This window comes from Carassius auratus, chromosome 18 (assembly GCF_003368295.1).
Source record: "Carassius auratus strain Wakin chromosome 18, ASM336829v1, whole genome shotgun sequence".
NCBI classification, from domain to species: Eukaryota; Metazoa; Chordata; class Actinopteri; order Cypriniformes; family Cyprinidae; genus Carassius; species Carassius auratus.
Window position 1 is genome coordinate 19,057,580 of NC_039260.1, and position 23,026 is coordinate 19,080,605.

Genomic DNA, 23,026 nt, shown 5'->3' on the forward strand with positions numbered 1-23,026 from the left:
ATATGCTTTTGGCAGAGCTTTATTATTTCACATGTGACCGTGAAAAACCTATTTAATGTACATCGTCTTCACTCCTAAAAGATGGTTTTAACATTAATCAGAACTGTATCTTTAATTGGATCAAAGGTGTCGTGTGCACTCTTTTTTTGTCTCATTTTAAATTCTACACCCGCTGCCACTTTCAGCTAAAATCTAGGGCATTTTGCTATATCAATTATGTTATATAATAAATAAATAAATAAATGTCCGTTATTTATACTAAACTTATTATTAGTAATTATTAATACTATGAGTCAAACTGCATACTTTCATTTTGAAATCATCTATGAATTTACCATAAACTGACCTCTAGCCACGCTTCCAAACACTCCTTGTATTTGTGATTGGAGGGGTGTTGCTGACAGGATGTGGGTATAATTGACAGTTGAATCGACCAATCAGATATCTCAGTCTGTGTCGTAGTTTCTTATCAACCTATCGTTGGAGACGATGGGTGGGACTTATTCTTGCGTCGCCGCTTGCTACCGGGGTAACGGAGTTTTGAGGTTGTAGGGAATGTTGCCGGTGTAGCAGGAACTCCCGCCATTTTTCAATCAGCTATAAACCCTCTTGTTTGTTTATATAATCAGCACGTCCCTCAAAACAGTATCTCCGCGGTCTACAGTCGCTTTGGCCTGGAGAATCGACTTCAACACGGACCTGAGCGGCGTAAGAAAAGCCCGCCATAGCAGCTCTGACGGGCCGCCTCTCGCGCTTTAATCCCCGGCACCCAGGAGCTTCCGCTCACTCCTCGCACATCTCACCATGACCCCACCGACTCCCTTGAACTAGAGGATGTAACACCGGAGATGTAACTGAATGATAAAACCGTACTTTGGGTTTTGTTTTCCTAGAAGTAAGTAAAGCAGCGCGCGCTAGCCTAGCCCGATGCTACGCCGCTGAGACGCACGGATTCACGGCATATTCAGATCGAGCTGAGATTGAGCGCGGGGTTAGTTCAGTAGTTCACTTTGCAGACACGTCCAGGACCGCTGCGAGCCCGCCATGGCACCGTTACTAGGCCGGAAGCCGTACCCGTTGGTTAAGCCGCTGTCGGAGCCGCCGGGCCCAGCAGAGGAGGTGTTCATCATCGAGCACACCAAAGAGGCCTTCAGGAACAAAGAGTATCCTTCTCACTGTGTCCACCATATCCACTTGCAAACACTAGACATCCAAACACGTGCTCGCTAGAGTCTCGACCCGTTGTTTCCACGCGGGTCGCGGAGTCCGAGCTCGGGGTTTGCATTTATTGAGTTTATTATTGTTTTCATCTTGCGCGCTGCATCTCATTATAACGCTAAAAGGCTAAAGGTGACCATGACGTTTAGATCAGCAGGGCCTTAACTCATAAGAAAGGGTTAAGTGTTATATTAATCTGATTCGAGTACTTAAGTATGGTGAATTGCGTGTTGTTTTCCTGTGTATTTTAGAGCAAGCTAGTGTTAGCGAAGCTAGCTCCAGGACGCACAGTGTGTGTGACGTCTGACTGAACAGTTCCAGAGACAGTTCTCATCCAGACTAACGTTAGACTCAATCTTGTGTAACACACGCGAGCCCGCGCTTATTTACAGACAGATATATGTGATGTGATCTTCTAGATTGATGCTCCTGAACAACCAACCATCTGTTGAGTTAGACTGTGTAATAGTTATCTATATGCTGGAAGAGTGTGATTATAATTGTACACAGTTTTAGCTCGGGCTGCTGCTGCAGGGGAACGTGCGAGTTCATGTGCTGCTACTGCTGCGCGAGGTCGTTTGCGCGCGAGATGTTTTCCGCACGCCACGTGAATTTAGTCGTGAGTGACAGGATGTGTAGATATGAAGTTTAGGGCGTTAGCAACCAAGATATGACTTCTCTGGTACATGCTGTTTAATTAATATTTGCGAAATAATCGTTTTTTGACCTTTTTTGTAACTAGACAATCGCTATTGTTAATGCTATTTAAGCTTGTTTTTATTTATGCCACACAAAACCTCTTATCTGACATATATCACTGCACTGGCTACTCCTGTCTCTAAACAATGTCTCACGGAATCAGAAAACTAGACATTCAGAAACCTTCACTGCCTGTCAGTCACTCTGCGCGTTCGGGCTTTGTAACATCTGGTTGGCTCTCGTGTCCGCGGAGGGCGGGACTTTAGAGTGAAAGTGTGTTCCTGAAGGATGAAGGGAAGTTTTATTCAGATTGTAAAACGATTGATTTTGCGTTTGCGGATTATACTTTTCAAAGCTGCCTGACTCGTTCGTCAGGATTTAAACATGTGATTTAACTTTAGGCCTGCTTTTAGAACCCAATAAGCATCTAAAAATAGACGATTTTCCCATCATTTAGCACGGTTTACCTTTTGTTTTAAATCTGTCAAATTAGTTTTCTATTCAAGTTTTGAGTTAAATATTAGCGTCTCGAGATATGTCATGTCATGCTGTGATACAATAATACATTGGGGTAATATATTGATTAATTAGGTATTTGGCCATTTTGATATTATCTCTATCTACCATGAAGTTTTGCTTGTCTGATTAAAAGAAGTGCTAAACCATCTAAGAAGCATCATCCTTGTGTCCGTTGTAAAATCTGACAGCCTCATAGTAAAAAAAAAAAAAAAAAAAGTTTTGAGTAATTGTCTAAGGCCCCGTCCACACGGAGACGGAGCTTACCCCAATCCAATCTTTTTCCTCGTCTCAAGAAATATCCACGTCCACACGAAACCGCAAAATGATGTAGAATACATGCCAGACCAGTATGTGGCGCTGTAATTCTGCCACAGAGATACGCTAAAAACAGAGAAGAAGACTTGGACTATGCTCATAAACCTTGCGCGTGGTACACAAACGAACATGGAACAATACATTTATTAATCTGTGTTAATGTTAGTTAATAAAAAGACAATCGTTCAGTGTTGTTCATGTTTTTGTTGCTGTTACGTGACGTAGAGGTGTCTGACTAGGGGTAGACGTGGGCTGATGACGTAATCATTTCAGAAAATATACAAATTAGCCGTCCAGACGAAAACGCAAAGACGGCGTTTTCAAATTTATCCACTCTGGGACCCGGTTTCAAAAAATAGCAGTTTCACCATGGATCCGTGTGGAAAAAACGCCTATCCGATTAAAAAAATTGTGCGTATTCACAGAAACGTGTCTCCGTGTGGACGGGGCCTAAATCTTGCTGTCATTAAAAACCCAGGTTTCTAGATATCCTGACTTTGATCATCAAAACCCATATTGGGTGAACATTAATAATTATGCTTTTACACTCATCACATGAACGATGCAAGATTAACTTATACACAAGTGTTTATCTTGGTTCTGAATTGATTAAAATTTTTCACAGTGCTTGAAATAATGATTTTGCAGAGGCTCTTGTGTTTTTGTTTACATTACTGTTTTTAATTTCAAATGTAATTATAAAAATGTGTTCATGCAGTATCTGCTGCTGCTGGCCCTTTAATTATTGAGCTGCTGTGCTACACACATGCATTAATCGTGAACGAGTCTCTCAGATGACAGACAGTGGAGCTAACATCACTTGATTGGCTCTGCTTTGGAAGTACTGCTCAAGATTTCAGAGGTTTCAGAAGAGCTGGAAGTGATGTAGTGTTATTTGAGTGCTGCTTTTTGTCCTTAACACTGTTGTTCAGAGAGTATGAAGCTCGACTGCGCAGGTATGCAGAGCGGGTATGGACGTGTAAAAGCACCGGTAGCAGCCAGCTCACACATAAGGAGGCTTGGGAAGAAGAACAGGAGGTCACAGAGCTGTAAGTAACAAACACGAGTGAATGCATGAGTGAATGAACTTGGAGCATCAACCGCATCATTTAGTTGTCCGTTGTTTTCAGAGTCTTTTCTGAGTATGGATGCCTCAATATTCAGAGATGTACTGAGCAATTAATTTTTGTTTGTCTCTCTCAATATACAGTAAGATATCAGTGCTTAACCTAGCATTTTTGGGTGTCTAAAGCGTAGAAAGGCTGAGGAGGTACTCGAAAATAAATAAACTTGTTCAGAATATTTGTGGTTTAAGAACACATGGAAATAGGCGTGGGTGATATAACATTAAGTTTAACAGTATGACTTATTTCACGTTAACAATATATTTCACGATACACCTATTTCTATTTGTTGTTATCTTGAACATAGACAAAAGGGCTTTATATGATAGATAAACTCCTATTTTTGAAAAAGTAATTTTATTGGTAAATTATTTATTTAGTAAAAACATTACATTTATAGATTAACTGCCCCCAGCTTATTGATATTAAATGCAATGTTTAGGTACAATTAAACTTTAAGGTGTTTCTGAATTCTTTACATCTCATGTTATTGTATCAGTTTATATTATCTAGATACTTTATATTGAAATGTTGTTGATGATAAATTCCTGTTTTCTTTTAATTTTGTAGAATATTATTAATAGTAGTTATATTAAGAGCAGCATTGTGCATACTGAACATAGAATTTTTAATCTTCAGTAATAAAAGAATTGATTCAGTGCCACAGGCGGTTTGAACTGACTCAAAGAAGTGCCTTACTTTTTTGCATTTGAATCAGTCAATCATTCGTTAAACCTGTCTTAACAACTTTTATATGGTCAGCGGCATCACAAATATATCAGGAATTTTCAGTATTTAATCCTACTTTTTCATCCAGTTTTTTTTTAATACCACTGCCCAGTTCTAAAATATTTTATTGGCTTAAAATTCTTAAAAAAAAAAAAAAAGTAACTATTTAAAGGCACAGAAATTCACTGGGTGTGGGAAGCCTTTAATTTCCTGCTTTCCTCATGTATCTAGCAGAGAGCTTGTAAACTAAACTATGACCAAACCTCTGCTCTATCTCATTGATGACCTTTGACCTTCAACCCCTTCCAGTCTAATAAGAGAGTGTGTTATTGATGGAGTCATCAGCAGTCAGGGGAGGGAGATGCTTTGCTGTTTTACTGCATAAAACAATAACTTCAGGTGAAATTGTGAACTGCTCAACTGATTAGTAATAAATCAAAACAAATTTCAAATGATCGAAACAAAGCAATAACACTAAGGTCCTTATTGTCAGGCCCTGCACTGGTTCGCAATAACTTGAAAATCATTGGCTGTCCCATACAATATCTGCTGTATTATATAAGTACAGACAGGACCATTTTTTCATCAATTGTGGTGGTGTATTATCACCGTTCAAAAGTCACAGTTGAGTTAGTTTGTTTTAAACTCATGTAGCTATTGTTTGGTCTGTTTTTGGCAGGCTTCAGGAGGAGTACCCGGTGTGGTTCGAGAAGCCGGTCCTGGAGATTGTGCATCACAACACAGGATCACTGGATAAACTAGTGGATCTGGTCTGGGTGGAGATTCTCACCAAGTATGCTGTGGATGAGGAGTGTGACTTCTTGGTATGTACTTTGATTTAATATTTGGACTATTAAACAAAATGTAGGGTGGGAATTTTGTCAGTTGGAATTAGTTTAAAATCCGAAAAAGTAGGGTACTTGTGCTCCGTTCAAAGTATTTGGCTTAAGGTTGAAGATCCAACTCTATGCATGTTTTGTAAAATATCCTTATCTGTTAAACATATTTTATTGGATTGTCCTGGAATTATTACAAGCAGAATGCTCTTTTATGAAGTTACTTCACTTATGGACATATTTAATGAGATTATGCCTGAAAAGGTTTTGGAGTTTTTATCATGTTAATTAAAAAAAATCTTATATAATATGACTTATTGTGTTTATTTGTTTTGTTTTCTTTTTTTATTGTAATTATATGATATTTGTATTTTTGTAATTTACATTTTTGCCATGAAAATAGCTTTAAGTGCTGACATGGCATTAAATGAAATAATCTGAATCTGAATCAAAGTGTTTGCTTAGATAAAACCTGCAATGGTAAAGGTATTATCTGTTTAAACATAACTAATGAAAAAGGCAAGGTCAGTTCCCATCTTCCAGTTCTTCTGTTTGCTCTTGATGGATGTGAAATAGTAATTCTGTCTCTCTCTCTGTAAGGTTGGCAAGGATAAGACGTTGCATGTGAAAGTGGTAAAGATTCATCCGCTGGAGAATCCTCCAGAAGAGAATGTGGAGAAAAAGCTGGAAGGAGCTTGTGATTCTCCATCCAGTGATAAAGAAAACGCTAGTCAGGAGAACCTGAAGGAGCCACAGTCCAAAGAGGAGGACAGCAGGAGAGAGAGTCTCTGTGAGTCTCAGCTGCTCTTCATGATCATCCTCTTCACAATGTTTTATAATAAAAATATAGTTTTTGGTTCATATTCAAATGATTAGTAGCCTAATTGTAATCTTTTATATTGAAGTATAGAATGAACATTATTGTTTTTTTTCTTTCTGTAGCTGATAGGGCCCGCCGCTCGCCCAGAAAACTCCCAACCAGTATGAAAGAAGAGAAGAAGAAATGGGTCATGCCCAAATTTCTCCCCCACAAGTATGATGTCAAACTTCTCAATGAGGACAAAGTTATCAGTGACGTCCCTGCAGACAGCCTGTTCAGAACTGAGCGGCCTCCAAACAAAGAAATAATGCGCTACTTCATCAGACACTACGCTCTGAGGCTGGGCACGGGAGAGAGCACCCCCTGGGTGGTGGAGGATGAGTTGGTGAAAAAGTACAACCTGCCAAGCAAATTCAGCGACTTTTTACTGGACCCTCACAAGGTGGGGTACAAAAATGTGATAGTTCAGGAAAAACCTGAACCAAAGGTTATTTTATTGTAGAAAATTGTTTTATTATATTAGATTTTCCTCCGTTTAGTTTTTGGCAGAAAATCCATCAGCTAAGAGGAAAAGCATGAGCTCACCGGAAGGTAAGCCCAATAAGAAGCTGAAGACTGCGGAGACAGAAAAAGACAGTGAGGGAGTCCAAGTTAAAGGGGAAAAGAAGAAAAGTAAAAAAGATTCCCAGAACATACCTCTCAGCCCAACCCTCTGGGGTCATATGCAGGTATTTATAATACTAACCAAAGCATTTATTTTTATATCTTGTGTCATTATGTTTTATTCCATAAAGATTTGTTGAATTTATTTATTTTTCTGTATTTTTTGTTCAGGTGAAGAAAGTTAATGGATCTCCCTTAAAAATGAAAAACTCAGGTACATCTAAGAAATCTGATGGGGAAAACATCCTCAGCACCCCAAAATCAAATAAAAAGCAGGGAGACAAAAAATCCACTGACCCCAAAAAGAGCCGCAAGAGTGGGGTCACCAAGGCTCCCAATGACCACAAGCTCTCCAAAAAGGAAGACAAAAGCCCTGGAAGCACCAAGAAACCCAAAATGAAGCAGATGACCCTTTTGGATCTTGCCAAAAGCCCACCTGCTGCAGCTAGCCCAAAAAAGCGAAGCAGAAGTTCAAGTACTGGCTCTACTAAGTTGGGCAAACCTTTGCCACCTATGGCTTTACATCTACTACGGTTTTACAAGGAGAATAAAGGCAAAGAAGACAAGAAAACCACTCTGTCCTCACTTGTGGCTAAGGCGGCAAAAACACTGTCCACAGAGGATCGTGGTCGGCTTCCTGAGGAGCTGAAAGATCTAGTTCAAAAACGCTGGGAACTGTTTGAGCAGAAACGCAGATGGGCCCTTATGACCGAGGAGGAGAAACGCCAGGATATCAAGCAGAAGCTGCGTGAGAAAGCCAAAGAGCGGAGAGAGAAAGAGCTGCAGGTGAGACGGGAGATGTCCCGCCGTTACGAAGACCAGGAGCTCGAAGGCAAGAGCTTGCCGACGTTCCGTCTGTTCGACATGCCCGAGGGGATTCCCAACACCCTCTTTGGTGACATAGCCATGGTAGCTGAGTTCCTTCACTGCTACTCTGGCCTCCTGATGCCTGATGACCAGTATCCCATCACCTCCATCGCTCTGATGGAGGCTTTAGCTGGAGAGAAGGCAGGCTTCCTCTACTTAAACCGTGTGCTGGTGGTGCTGCTGCAAACACTTCTGCAAGATGAGCTGGCCGAAGGTTACAGTGAACTGGACATGCCATTATCTGAGATTCCTCTGAACATGCACTCCGTATCCGAGCTGGTGCGCTTGTGTTTGCGGCCAACGGATGCCCATGAAGAAGAGAGCGCACGTGGCTCAGATGACTGGCAGCCTGGTGCTGGCTACGATGATGTGGTGAGCAGTGAGTTCTTGGAAAAGCTGGAGACGTCGGAAGTGTTTGAACTGAACTCTCAGGAGAAGGTCAGCCTGCTGGTGGCGCTGTGTCATCGTATCCTCATGACCTATTCAGTGGAAGATCACGTGGAAGCCACTCAGCAGCGATCGGCCGAGCTGTGGAGGGAGCGGCTTGCTGCGCTTAAAGAAGTCAAAGAACGTAAAAAGGCAGAGAAGCAAAAACGCAAAGAACAGATCGAGGAAAAAACTGATGCTAGCGGAGAGGCATTAATGAGGGCAGATAGGGGGAAAGATTCAAATGTGAAAAAAGAGACACCCAAAGTGGAATCAGAGCCAGAGGACATGATCAGCACAGTGAAAAGCAGACGTCTGATGGCCATTCAGGCCAAGAAAGAAAAGGAAGAGCAGGAACGGCTAAACAAAGGTGAGAGACATGCAAAAGGAAATTCAGAAGGTCAGAAACTAGGTTGAAAAAAAACTGGTTGAAAGTGAGAATAAAGTGGTATTCCAGAAACCTGCAAAAGAATAATGGAGAAGAAAGAGGTGTGAGAAATAAAACGAGCAGCACCAGAGGAAAGTAGGGTAAGGAGACCATGAAAACAGAGTCTCCAAGCAGCATAAAATAACCTGACTCTTTGCTCTTTTTGGAGTAAAATGGGTTGTGAAAGCAGGTTTATAGTACGCTTTAACATTTACACTACTAAAATCAAGTACATTTATTCAAGAAAAGCACTTTAAATTAATCAAAATTGATTAATATGATCAAATGGATTGAACTTTCTACCCATCAAAGAATCCTGAAAAGGTGCACCATGGTTTCCTGAAAAACAACTGATAAGAAGATAAATAAGAAACATTGTTTGTTGAGCATCAAATGAGAATATTAGAAGGATAATGTGACACTGGCGACTGGTAATGTAGGTTTGCCATTTCAGGAATAAATCGGTTAGTTTAAAATATAAAAGGAATTGATTTTTGAATGATTTTATTTTATAGTACTACAGTTTTTATTGTCTCTTTCTTCTGTTCAAATAAACAAAGCCTTTGTGAACATAAAGGACTTCCAAAAACATTAAAAATCTTACCAACCTCAAATGTTTGAATGGTAGCATTTATGTATCTTTTGTTTTAGTGAATACTTTATTCCAAAATGTAATGAAATTCACTTTACAATTAATATGAAGTAACTTTGACCTTGTATACACCGGAAAAGTGTGTAAAGTAGGTTCAAAACATTTCAAATGCACCAAGTGAAAAAACTTAGAGCTGCTTAATGGAACTGCAGGAGTTGCATGTCATGATGGAAAACATTATATAAGATTAAAAATGTTATTTTAAACCATTATATATGCATCTGTTGCAGAGCGTATGGAGAAGGAAGCAGAGGAGGAGCGAATCAGGAGGCAGAAAGCCGGAGCAGAGAAAGCCTTCCAGGATGCCGTCACTAAAGCGAAGCTGGTGTTGAGGAGAACACCACTGGGTACCGACCGCCATCACAACCGCTACTGGCTGTTCTCTGATGTGGTTCCTGGCCTGTATATTGAGAAGGGATGGGTTCATGAGAGTATAGACTACACATTCACTCTTCCTCCTGAAGAGGAGCCCGTGTCGACAGAGGAAGACAAAGAGGACAAGATGGAAGGTTAGTCCACCTACACATTTTCTAAAATACTAAATCTTTGTAATTTGTTTCATAATAGTAGGGCCAAATTAACTTCGACAAGTTATTAACAATAGTTTTTGGAAGAGTTTAAATATTGGCCACATAAAATGTAAATTTTTCTATGCTGATTTTTCTGCTAAAGTACTAAATCTGTTGGTCACAGAAGCAACTTTTTGTTGGTAAAAAATGTTTTTTGGTTCTTGGTACGAGCTTTAATTTAACCAGTGGAATGTATAATTTATAAATAAAATGCTGTTATTTGCAACACAAAAACTAAGTTTAAATGTGTCTGTTCAGATGGAGAGAAAGAGGATGAAGGCAGCATAGTCAGCACTTCTAATGAAAATGGCCAGCAGGGGGCACCGGTGCCTGAGACCTGTTTTGAGACCACTGTGCCCAAACAAGGCCAAAACCTCTGGTAAGTGTTCTTGCAAATTCCCAGTTGTATCGTTGGTGTCTGGGAAATCAGCCTTTAAGTAATTTGTGGCTCCAAGCTTTTTTATTTTTTTATTTTTTTTTTTTTGTATGAGACTATGCATTGTTTTGTAGCAAAGAATTCCAAAAGGAAAAATGGGCTAAAATGAGTTGTAATGAAGATTTACAGTCCCATGGATCAAGACATGGCATGACATCTGTCTGGACATCAGTATTGTGCAGCAACACAAATGCTTGTTCTTAAATTGTTTTCCCAGGTTTATGTGTGATTCGCAAGAAGACCTCGATGAGCTAATAGAAAGTCTTCACCCTCAGGGAGTAAGAGAGAGTGAACTCAAACTCAGGCTCCAGGTTAAGTGAGTATACACACACTCTTCTCCTTCTTTCCTGAAAATAGATATTTCAATCCCAGGGAAATCGATTAATAATGATGTCTTTATTCTAGTTACCAGGAAATCTTGCATTCCATCCATCTGATGAAAAAGGGTAACCCAGGCCTGAAGAGCTGTGACGGATACCAGGAGCTGCTTATGTTCTCACGCAGTGACATTATCGAGGTAGCATCTCGTCTACAGAAAGGAGGCCTTGGATACATGGAGGACACATCTGAATTTGAAGAAAGGGTGAGAAACATTGAGACTACATGGGGTGGCCACTATACCCAATATCTTTTCACAGTATGGTGTTTGTAGCTGTTACTCTGCAGCCAGCTACTTGGATATCTCTATCACTTTAAACAAACCTGACCTCTCACTTGTGCTTCCAGGTGCGTGACTTGGAGAAGCTGCAGGATTTTGGGGAGTGTGTGATCACTCTGCAAGAGAGCGTGATCAAGAAGTTTCTGCAGGGCTTCATGGCACCCAAACAGAAGAAGAAAAAGAAGACCGGTGGAGAGGAGAGCACGACGGCGGAGGAAGTGGATGATCAGAAGAAACTGGCTGAAGAGGCCAGGGTGAGTGTTTTGAAGAGGGTTTCAAGATACTAACATTGCAGTAGCTTATTTCTCGATTCTTAATACCATAGCCTAAAATATAATAACATATTAAAACCGTGGCATGCATTCTTTGTGTCCTAGTGAAGTGAACATTGTAGCATTGTGTTCACCGAATGAACAAGCAGAAATAAAGGGAAAAGAAACAAATTTGTCTTCATCAGTACTTGGCAAAAACATGAAGATGAAACCAGATGAGAAACGAACACTACGGCTGCATTGCATTTAATAGAAGAATTATTTGTATCAAAAACTGTCATTTTGTTTTTAAGGAAACTGTGATAAATATTTTTCAGGATACTTTGAATAGAAAATTCAAAACTGCAGCATTTATAAAAAAATATTTTTTGTCAAAATCTTCACTCCAACTGATCGGTTTAATGCATCCTTGCCAGAGAAAGTGAGTGGAGTGGATCGGCAACAATTTCCTTTCTGCTCTCCAAGCACTCAATATTCACCCCTTTCGCTTGTTAACAGAAATGCTGCTTTGCTTTCACTGCATAAAGAAATCTGTCCTAATAGCTGCTTCACTCTAAAAGTATGTCAGTATCTTTGAAATATCACAAGTTCTACCAAGAACATACACTTAAAGAAAAATAAATTCACAATCCTAGAAGAAAAAGCTTCAACGTGGTTATATATTGGGCTATTAACTGATTGTTTAGCTCACTTTTGAAAGGAAAAAAGGATCTGGAGTTATGTTTTATTTTTGAGAAATGAGTAGGCCTATGCTCATATACTAGTGTACGTGTATTCACGTTTTCTCACAAGACTAAACTTATTCTGCATATTGAATTTCTAGGTAGCAACCGCGGTGGAGAAGTGGAAAACTGCAGTCCGTGAAGCTCAGACTTTCTCTCGTATGCACGTTCTGCTCGGCATGCTGGATGCCTGCATCAAGTGGGATATGTCTGCAGAGAACTCTCGCTGTAAAGTGTGCCGCAGGAAAGGTGAGACTCCTGAAGATCAACCTCAAAAGCTATGAAGCGTTATTTGATGTGTGCATTTAAGAGGCTTTAGAGTATGTTTTTTAAACAGTGGCAAAAGTCTGGACATCATAAATCCTGCAAAACTATGAAATGACACATTGCAACTTTGTATAATGTAGAGACCAAAAAATGTATATTTAGTCATTTTCAGTGTTGCCACTCTTTGTCTAGATCCCAACTCTGCTCACTCTGGATATTCATTCAGCACACTTTTTGTGCCGCATCCTGGGATGCTTTTTATTCCACATTGAGCAAGTTCACACTGACTGCTTTTCCTCCTCTATCCAGTTAAATTAAGCAAGCATTTCTTTTAATTTAAGAAGTCACATTTTGCACAATTTATATTGGGCTATAAACCTTTCAAGTGTTCTAACTTTAAGATTGTCGTGTTCAGTGATTCACATTAATTACCTAGACTGTAGCGGCCTTCCATGGTTTTGTACTTGAAAATATACATTTTTCAAGCTCCACCTACTATAGTCTCTTAAAAACATGGAACACTACTGCATGTGAAACACATGACCTTCAGACTCCGAGAGTAGTTACTTTACAACTTTAGAGTATGAAATCTAGAGTCAAACACACAAGGGACAGAATGACCATCAAAGAGAGAATGTCTGAGATTTAAATGGCACCTGTTGCTGTAATGTGAGCGGCACACAAAATAAAGTACTGCGTGGTAACAGGAAGGTTTAACATGTAATTGATCTGTTTTATGATTGTCTTTCTCAGTAGGAGAGGATGATAAGCTGATTCTCTGTGATGAGTGTAATAAAGCCTTCCATCTGTTCTGTCTGCGGCCGGCACTGTACCGTATACCGGAGGGTGAGTGGCTGTGCCCAGCCTGTCAGCCAATTACCGCCCGACGCAGCTCCAGGGGCAGGTAAGAGCATGCACACATTGGGCCTCTTTCATTAAATGTAAAACAATTGAGAGGTTTCTATATATAAATGCATGCTCCAAGATTCTCATAATTCATTTACACATTTCTGATTATAGAAACTATAAGGAGGACACTGAGGAAGAGGAGGACTCAGAGGAGGAATACTCTGAAGACTCTGAAGAGGAAGAATCAGAAGAAGAATACAGACACACGGGCCACAGCTGTGAGTGTCACTCTGAGAGCTTTGAAAACTGATAGACTTAAGGATGGCCTTATTTTCTTCACAATAATATTTTAGGAGAAAAAAACTTGTTTATCAAAACACATGTTAATCAAATGTATTGTAGTATCATGATATGCTTAAGGGTCTGAAACGCTCTTAAAAGTTTCAGCACAAACTAGTTTTGACTTTGTTTGGATGTCACAGTGAGATCGAGGAAGAAGGTGAAGTCGTCATTGAAGCCCAGAGTGCAGAGTAAACCACCACAGAAAAAGCATTCCCCTCCTAGTGTCAAACCAGCTCTCAGACCGGCTTCCAAGCCTGATCCAAGACCTGCACTCAGATCTGCTTCCAGACCGGATCCAAGACCTGCACTCAGATCTGCTTCCAGACCGGATCCAAGACCTGCACTCAGATCTGCTTCTAAACCAGATCCAAAGCCTGCTGTCAGATCTGCTTCCAGACCAGATCTTAGACCTGCTCCCAGACCTGTTTCCAACCCAGATCCTAAACCGGATCCCAAACCTGCTCCTAAACTAGATCCCAGACCTGTTTCTAAACCGGATCCCAAACCGGATCCCAGACCTGCTTCTAAACCGGATCCCAAACCGGATCCCAGACCTGCTTCTAAACCGGATCCCAAACCTGCTCCTAAACCAGATCCCCAACCTGCTCCTAAACCGGATCGCAGACAATTGCCTAAATTTCGACCTGAGCTGGTGAGTAAAACATGACATGTGGAAGTGTGATGTGTTTAGTACTGTTATCCTGCACAACAATTAAATTGGAGAAAACTGGTTAATTTTAAGCTTTTTTTTGCCCTGTTTTATCATCTGGGTTTACAAACAACATTGCCACATCACAAACTGTGACGTCAACACAAAGGACTATAGTACATCAATGACTAGGGCTGCTCCGATCACGATCGGCATCTCGTCAGTAAAGCCGGTTCTCTAATCAGCGGTAAATTCCCTCAGGTGAGTGATTTCACATAGAGCAGCTGTTACTACACAGAGCCATTGTTAATAGAGAAGATGTGCAAATCCACGTTCATTTTCAGCGTTTATTTGCGCATCTTCTCAGTTAACAACGGCTCTGTGTAGTAACAGCTGCTCTATGTGAAATCACGAACTGAGGGAATTTACCGCTGATTAGAGAACCGGCTTTACTGACGAGATGCCTATTAACGATCGGCCGATCGTGATCGAAGCAGCCCTATCAATGATGCTTCGGTGTTTATTAAATTATTCATGAGACCACAAAATGTATAATTCTTAAGTGTTGATTGTGTGCAGGTGCGACAGAGCTCCAATCCTCTGTTGAAGAAACAAGCTATTGAAGTAGGGAAATGTGAGGACATTCTTCAGAAGCTGATAAAATACCAACACAGCTGGCCCTTCAGGTACATCATCGCTAGACCTCAGGGTTGATTTTTTATTTTCTTTTTTTTTTTTTACAAGTATATTTGTTGATAACACCTTTTTAAAATGACATGTTATGAGACTAAATGTGAAGACTACCTGATGACATGAACACAAATATAATCTCCAGCGTTGGCATTTTACAGTGTAATTTGAGAAAACTACCGTCATATCACGTACACAGCAGTTGCAAGTTTTTCACGGCAACCTGTCAAAATAAAAGTTTGGTTTAACATGAAGAAACTGTGTCAGAAGTATATTACAGTTGTGCCGTCTCGAGACTCAATGTAACAATGCTATTACTACTAATAAATATGAATCAATCTGTATATTTAGAGGAATAATAATACTTTTTTATTATTATTATTATTATAGTAAAGCTCTTGTGCAGCACTTTGTGTTGAAACAAAGAATAGGTTAGGTTTAAAATATAGGCCTGTGGCTCTTAATTTCTTTATTAATTCAGCATTTGGTAACTGATGTTCACGTTTTTTTTTTTTTTATATCAATAGCATTTGCGTTAAAACTGTATAAACTGAATCTAATAAAAAACAAATCAAGAATCGAGAACTTGTGAATCAGAATCGCCAGCCTTATGTATTCAAGTTAGATACAGTATTTGTAGAACTTGTTTTTCCTTAATTTGTTATTTGTTGATATTAAAAATGATGAAACCTGTCAGGGTGATCTTTAACTTCTTATAGTGTTATGTGCTATTTGGAGATTGTGTATCATTAATGCAGTAAATGTAAAAAGTGAAGAAGTGCTTCCACTTTCTCTCATCCAGGGAACCTGTATCTGCTGAAGAAGCCAAGGATTATCGGGACATCATCCGCTGCCCGATGGACTTCACCACAATGCAGGACAAGTTCAAATCCTCCCAGTACCACTGCGCAAGCGATTTTCTCGAGGACTTGAAGCTCATCTTCTCAAATGCGGAGGAGTACCACCAGCCCGAAAGTGACGTCCTGACCTGCATGGCACGCACAGAGCAGTCATTCATCGAGCTCCTGCAGGAGAGCCTCCCTGGGATTGGCTACCTGCGACGGCGAAGTAGCAAGCGCCTGGCCACTCACTCCGAAGAGGATGGGGACGACGAGGAGGAGACGGGGAAGAAGATACAAAACGGGAAGCAAGAGAGGGCCTCATCCAGCCAGAAGGAAGATGATGAGGAAGACTCTGGACAGAAGAAGACCAAACAGAGCGGTGGACAACAGAAACAAGATGACAGCGAAAGTGAGGAGGATGATGATGATGAGGAAGAGTCTTTGAGAAGGAAGAGCAAGCGGACAAATCGTAAAGATTATCGGGAGCAGGACAGTGACAGTGAGAGGGACAGCAGGAGAACTGGATTGAGACGGACTGCACGAGGTGTGACGGATGACCAGGAGACCAGCAGTGACGAGGACTCGGACGTCCAGCGACATTCCAAGAGGCCCAAACGCTCATGAAGACCAGGGTGCTTTGGGTTCTTTGTATTCATTTTTGTACCCCCTCCTTACTAATCAGAAGGCCTAACGGGCCGCCCCATACCCACTGCATATTGGACAGAACTTTTGCTCACCCTGATGTAGATGTCTCGGTTTATTTTACTTTTTGGAAGTTTTTATGTTAATATTGGAGAAAATGGATTTATATTTGTAAGTTGATTAATAATGCTAACACTTGGTTTTTTAACCTGAAGATTTGCATTGAAAAAGAGATGTCATCTCATTGAGCTCTTAAGACTTTTTCAATTGATATTTGACCTAAAAAAAACCTTTAATAATAACATTTAAAAAAAAAAAAAGATTGTAACTGGGTTGCAGATACCACCAAGCCGTGTTTCATTTTGATGGCTTGAGAGGTTTCACCGTAAATGTCATGAAGTGATTCAGAATGAAACGGATCCTTTTGGATGGACCTTCTTGAGGCCTTTTAAATGAATTCATGAGTGAGCATCCAGAACTAGGCTCTTTCAATGAACTGACGTTATGTGTTTTGTCTCATAAGAGTCTAGTTTAATTGGCTCTAAACCCCCATGGTGGTATGAAATTGAACTAAAGGTTTTTATTTTTGAATGTGCCACCACTTTTTTCTTTTCTTCAGTCATTTATTATTTTGCTGTTTTTCATAAAAGCTGTCATCTTTGCTTTCAGTTAAACAACTTCTGTTTATGAAAAGCAGGAGATCACTGATCTTGTTCATTGGGATCTATCTAGCAATTTCTGTAAAACCTCATGCTGCTCTTATTCCCTAGAAACCAGTAGGTGGCACTCTACTACAGTAGTCTTGGGAAGAAACGCTCCCATTGGTGTAAAACTGACATTTGAATGTTATATCCCCACTAAAGACCTTTTGCGGTGATAAGTTGAACCTAAAATCCAGATGGAGAAGTCCGATGTGAAACACTCAAGTGAAATTATATGATCTGATTTCTTTTTTCATATGACTATGTAAATAATAAGGTTTGACTATATTTTGGTGTTTGATCGTAGCCACGGAAGTCTCAGTTTAAGATCGTGATGTTTGTCCCCAGCAGATGTGTTGCTCAGGGCTTTATTCTGGATTAAAACTCATTTTTATTGGAGATTTCGGCTTTAATTTCCCACCCTCAATCTAGAATAGGTTTATTTTTAACTTCGGAAGCGAGGTCACTCTATCATAACCTGCTATGCTTGGTTTATAATATTCTTTGGGCTTGACATTTCTTTTATATCTTTTTTTGGTTTAGTACTATTTTCGTAATCTTTACCTCATGTTATCCATCACGTGACCTGTTGTTTTCGATCGGTAAAACATGCCAAATGGTATGTACGTACCTTTAAGATTGGCAGGCTTGGAAAGTGAGTTCCCTCTCACAGGTGTAAATGCTTTCTTTCAGTTTGGAGGTAGTAGTGGTGGTCAAAACTGTTTTCATATGTATTCATAGCTCCACAGCCTGCAGGGAAACTAAACTTTAAGGATATCCCTACCCTTTTTTTGCACCCACAGATTTCCTAAGACTTCATTCAGTTTTCTGAAAGTGATTTTTTTTTTATAAACCCCTTCAGTGTCACTGCCAGTCATAAAATCTTGTGTTATATAAACACGGGGGGGGGGCAGGGATATTTGGGGGCCGATAGTTTTTTTTTTTTTTTTTTTTTTTTTTTTTTTGTGTAATTTCTTTACTTTTTAATAAAACATTGTGCAATGTCCAAGATTTGTCATGGTCTCTAATCCCCTCCTGTTTGTCTCACCTGAACCATAAAGAATCTTAATAGGTCATATTTGGGCTTAGTTTCAAAACTTACATGTGTTTCAAGGAATTGTGGGGATGTCCTTTACGCAGGAAAGGTGATCCTGTTTTTGAAAGTTTCATATTCTTGCTGAAGTTTAAAGTATACTGCATATTTTGTGAAATCCAAACCCATAATTAATCTCTGTGGACGCCTTAGAAAAAGAAAAAAAAAGTAATCAAAATGTTAAGTTATTATTAAAGTTGTGATGAAACAAGTATTAACAAATCATGATAAGTGCACTCAAAAATGGAGGCTGTATAAGCATTGATGTGAAGTGATAGGAAATGTCTGTTTTGCTGTAAGTTTGAGTTATGATAATTTATTTAAAATTAAAATTGTGGTTAAAAAGTGCATTAATACGCCCATTAACATGCATTTACAGAATAGTGTGAATTTTTATTTTATTCAACATTTTAAAGCTCTTTTAATTAAAAAATAACCCCAAATTGTATTATGCATTTATTATACTTTATGGAGTAATTAGCTTAGCAACATGCTAATGTCAAACTTTTGAAATCAGTCGTCAATGTGATCGTTACCATGTAGTATTTCCTTAAAAGAGCACAGCTAGGTTTTAGAACAGAGCCTTAGGCTTCGTTTACAAGACAACGGTTTAGTCAGAAACTGAAATGTTTTTCCCTTGCATTCTTAAAAAGTGTTTTCAAAATGATTCGCGTTTACATATATCTGAAAATGGCCAGAAATTCTGTATTACGTATACCAGGCCAGTAGTTGGCGCTGTCACATTGTTATTTATATATATATATATATATATATATATATATATATATATATATATAAAACTTTTAGGGAAGTGACGATTATATGTTGTATTTGAAGCATCCCCACTGTTGGTTGTAATATTAGTGAAGTAAATCCACACTTAGCTGGTTTGCAAACTCTTGAGCAGCAACAACAGTACCATGCACTCCGCCATTGTGTATGTTTGTTCACGCTTGCCTTTATAATTGACACGTGCTACACGTCTACATACCTAACATGTACTATGCACATGCATGACGTCACGCTTTTCAAAGATTACCGTATTGGGGGTTTACACGGAATCAATAACTTTGCCGTTCTCAAGAACATCCCCTTTCAACCAGTTTTCAAAATGATGCGTTCCCAGTCCCCGTGTAAATAAACAGGCAAAACACATGAAAAGTTTCCAATTTTTGGCTGAAATCTTGTCATGCTGAAAGCACGGCAGTCGTAATTTGGAAAGGTATCGTTCTTTGACTTTTATTTCATGATTGAAAGACGTTTATCTCAACGGTTCCTGCACTGGTCCATGCATAATGGGGCCCTGATCATGAAAGGGTGAGAGAGTATAGAGCGAGGTCCGCCATTCATTCTTTAATTACACACTCTGGTGTTTTTGTTGGAAGTCTCGGGTGGCAGAAGGTAATTGCCCTTCCTCACGTCGCCGCTCAGCCAGCCTGGCTCCAGACTTTCCACTGAGGACAGAGACTGGGCTAAAACCTGACAGAGAAATTAATATTTGAAGCGCTTGGATTGAGAGAACACTGGAGGAGGAGAAAGAATGATGATAGCTTAAGGTATGTTGATTGAGTAAAGTGTATGGGAAGTAGGTGGCCGTAGTGTTGACCCATCCTCTTCTGTTCCTGATTGAATTGTGTGTTGTAATCCTGCTTTCTTCTACATCAGGGTCCTCGTGTACACACAAAACAGGCATTGAAAATCGTGTATGGCTCTTCCCACAAATTAACTTTGCACAGCTCTAACATACATTAAGGATTTATGTCGCTTTTACCATTTCTTGTAGGATGCAGCCTTCCAAGTTTTGGGGTTACGGGACCCCTGAAGAGAATTGTACACATGCATATAAACGTAACTACAGCACATCAATAATGGTCCGTTCTTGAATTTTATTTGTTGGAAGCAGAACAAATGGGAAAGCAAAAGATCTGAGTGACTTTGACAAAGGCTAAAAATACTGATGGCTAGAGTGACCTGGTAACTACCAACAGTGGCAAGAAAGGAAACCAGTAAACGCAAATCAAGCTCTTAGATGCTAAATGATGCACATGGGGAAAGTGAGCGTCATGTGGATGTTGCTTTGACACCACCTAACAAAAGATTGTTGCAGACCATGTACACACCTTCATGTTGGTGGTGTTCCCTAGAATGGCAGTGGCTTCTTTCAGCAGGATAATGCACACTGCCACAATGTAAAAATTGTTCAAGAAGTTTGAAGTGCATGACAAGAGTTCAGCGTGCCATGTGCTTGATGGATGTTTGTTGCTCTGCAGCTTGACGCTTACTTTATTCTTGTTGTGTTTTTAAAACCCTTGAGACCCTGCATCCATTCTTATTTTCACTGAGTGCAACAGTCAGATTCTGGATGTGTAAAAATCCCATTCATTTTCTCCAAAGGGAAACAGTGAATTACTTGGCTTGTGCTTTTGTTAAAACCATCTAACCACCTTTTTATGGGGTTTTTTTTTTTTTTTTTTTTTTAGATAATTGTGTTTATAAACTACAGTATTGTTCAAAATAATAGCAGTACAATGTGACTAACCAGAATAATCAAGGTTTTTCGTATATTTTTTTATTGCTACGTGGCAAACAAGTTACCAGTAGGTTCAGTAGATTCTCAGAAAACAAATGAGACCCAGCATTCATGATATGCACGCTCTTAAGGCTGTGCAATTGGGCAATTAGTTGAATTAGTTGAAAGGTGTGTGTTCAAAAAAATAGCAGTGTGGCATTCAATCACTGAGGTCATCAATTTTGTGAAGAAACAGGTGTGAATCAGGTGGCCCCTATTTAAGGATGAAGCCAACACTTGTTGAACATGCATTTGAAAGCTGAGGAAAATGGGTCGTTCAAGACATTGTTCAGAAGAACAGCGTACTTTGATTAAAAAGTTGATTAGAGAGGGGAAAACCTATAAAGAGGTGCAAAAAATGATAGGCTGTTCAGCTAAAATGATCTCCAATGCCTTAAAATGGAGAGCAAAACCAGAGAGACGTGGAAGAAAACGGAAGACAACCATCAAAATGGATAGAAGAATAACCAGAATGGCAAAGGCTCAGCCAATGATCACCTCCAGGATGATCAAAGACAGTCTGGAGTTACCTGTAAGTACTGTGACAGTTAGAAGACGTCTGTGTGAAGCTAATCTATTTTCAAGAATCCCCCGCAAAGTCCCTCTGTTAAAAAAAAGGCATGTGCAGAAGAAGTTACAATTTGCCAAAGAACACATCAACTGGCCTAAAGAGAAATGGAGGAACATTTTGTGGACTGATGAGAGTAAAATTGTTCTTTTTGGGTCCAAGGGCCACAGGCAGTTTGTGAGACGACCCCCAAACTCTGAATTCAAGCCACAGTACACAGTGAAGACAGTGAAGCATGGAGGTGCAAGCATCATGATATGGGCATGTTTCTCCTACTATGGTGTTGGGCCTATTTATCGCATACCAGGGATCATGGATCAGTTTGCATATGTTAAAATACTTGAAGAGGTCATGTTGCCCTATGCTGAAGAGGACATGCCCTTGAAATGGTTGTTTCAACAAGACAATGACCCAAAACACACTAGTAAACGGGCAAAGTCTTGGTTCCAAACCAACAAAATTAATGTTATGGAGTGGCCAGCCCAATCTCCAGACCTTAATCCAATTGAGATCTTGTGGGGTGATATCAAAAATGCTGTTTCTGAAGCAAAACCAAGAAATGTGAATGAATTGTGGAATGTTGTTAAAGAATCATGGAGTGGAATAACAGCTGAGAGGTGCCACAAGTTGGTTGACTCCATGCCACACAGATGTCAAGCAGTTTTAAAAAACTGTGGTCATACAACTAAATATTAGTTTAGTGATTCACAGGATTGCTAAATCCCAGAAAAAAAAAAATGTTTGTACAAAATAGTTTTGAGTTTGTACAGTCAAAGGTAGACACTGCTATTTTTTTGAACACACCCCTTTCAACTAATTGCCCAATTGCACAGCCTTAAGAGCGTGCATATCATGAATGCTGGGTCTTGTTTGTTTTCTGACAATCTACTGAACCTACTGGTAACTTGTTTGCCACGTAGCAATAAAAAATATACTAAAAACCTTGATTATTCTGGTTAGTCACATTGTACTGCTATTATTTTGAACAATACTGTACATGTGAGAAACAGTTATCCATGATCCCACCAAAAATATCCAGCAATCAGCTGAAACAAGAAAATAATACAAAAAACTAAATTAAATAAAATAAAAACTTTATAGTGTCTGCCCACTCCCATAAAGTGGGATGTAATGAGTAAGTCTCATTACAGAGTTAAAATGATGTAATTTGAGTTAGTATCCCTCCACTCACAAATCACTTTAAGTTGTGTAAATATGCCTGTTTTGCAATAAACATAAATTTTTTTCTCTATACGTTTAATATCTTTAAATCAATAGTTTTATATCTCTGTCATTGTTAATTTGACTGTCATTTGCAATCCTTCATTAAGTAAAACTGTTAAATACACAGTCTTGTCCTCTTGACCAGTATGGAGTCAATATAATGTCATGCACACACACGCAAAAGAATAAAGTTTTGCTAACAAAAATTAAAGTATTGAGAAAAAATAAATATGCTTTTTGCAATCATAATAAAGAATAGCAAAAACAAGTTTTGCAAACAAAAATAAAGAATTGGAAAATATAAATGAAGCAATGATTTTGCAATACATATTTTGGCCATATCTACTAATTAATTTGTAACAATGCTTTTATTTAGCATTTCAGTTATATTTGAGCTTGGAACACCGTTTTTCCCTTTGCGGTTCATGTTTCAGCCATAGACTGTATAAAAACATGGACGTAGTGTCGGTGACGTAACCCGTAGACTCCTAAAGAGTGTTTTTGAAGCATAGAAAGTAAAAGAAATGGACACAGCGACCCCATTTGATTCAACAGAGACAAGTGAAGTCAATTAGTCACTTCCTGGGGGTCAAGCGTACTGCGCATACTCAAACTGAGCTTGATGACATAGATGTCAC

The 23,026-nt window shown here is 39.4% G+C and overlaps 1 protein-coding gene across 1 annotated transcript; it reads left to right on the plus strand.

Annotated features, from left to right (window-relative positions):
• Positions 1-496: 496 nt before the first annotated feature.
• Positions 497-17,333, plus strand: LOC113118748 (tyrosine-protein kinase BAZ1B-like). Its single transcript, XM_026288167.1, has 18 exons — positions 497-1,163; positions 3,684-3,800; positions 5,284-5,428; positions 6,041-6,230; positions 6,383-6,702; positions 6,800-6,988; positions 7,095-8,586; positions 9,526-9,804; positions 10,123-10,243; positions 10,518-10,616; positions 10,706-10,883; positions 11,027-11,212; positions 12,054-12,201; positions 12,976-13,123; positions 13,240-13,346; positions 13,551-14,062; positions 14,639-14,745; positions 15,552-17,333. The coding sequence occupies exons 1-18, from the start codon at positions 1,045-1,047 to the stop codon at positions 16,213-16,215; spliced, it is 5,121 nt and encodes a 1,706-aa protein (XP_026143952.1). The 5' UTR covers positions 497-1,044; the 3' UTR covers positions 16,216-17,333.
• Positions 17,334-23,026: the final 5,693 nt, after the last annotated feature.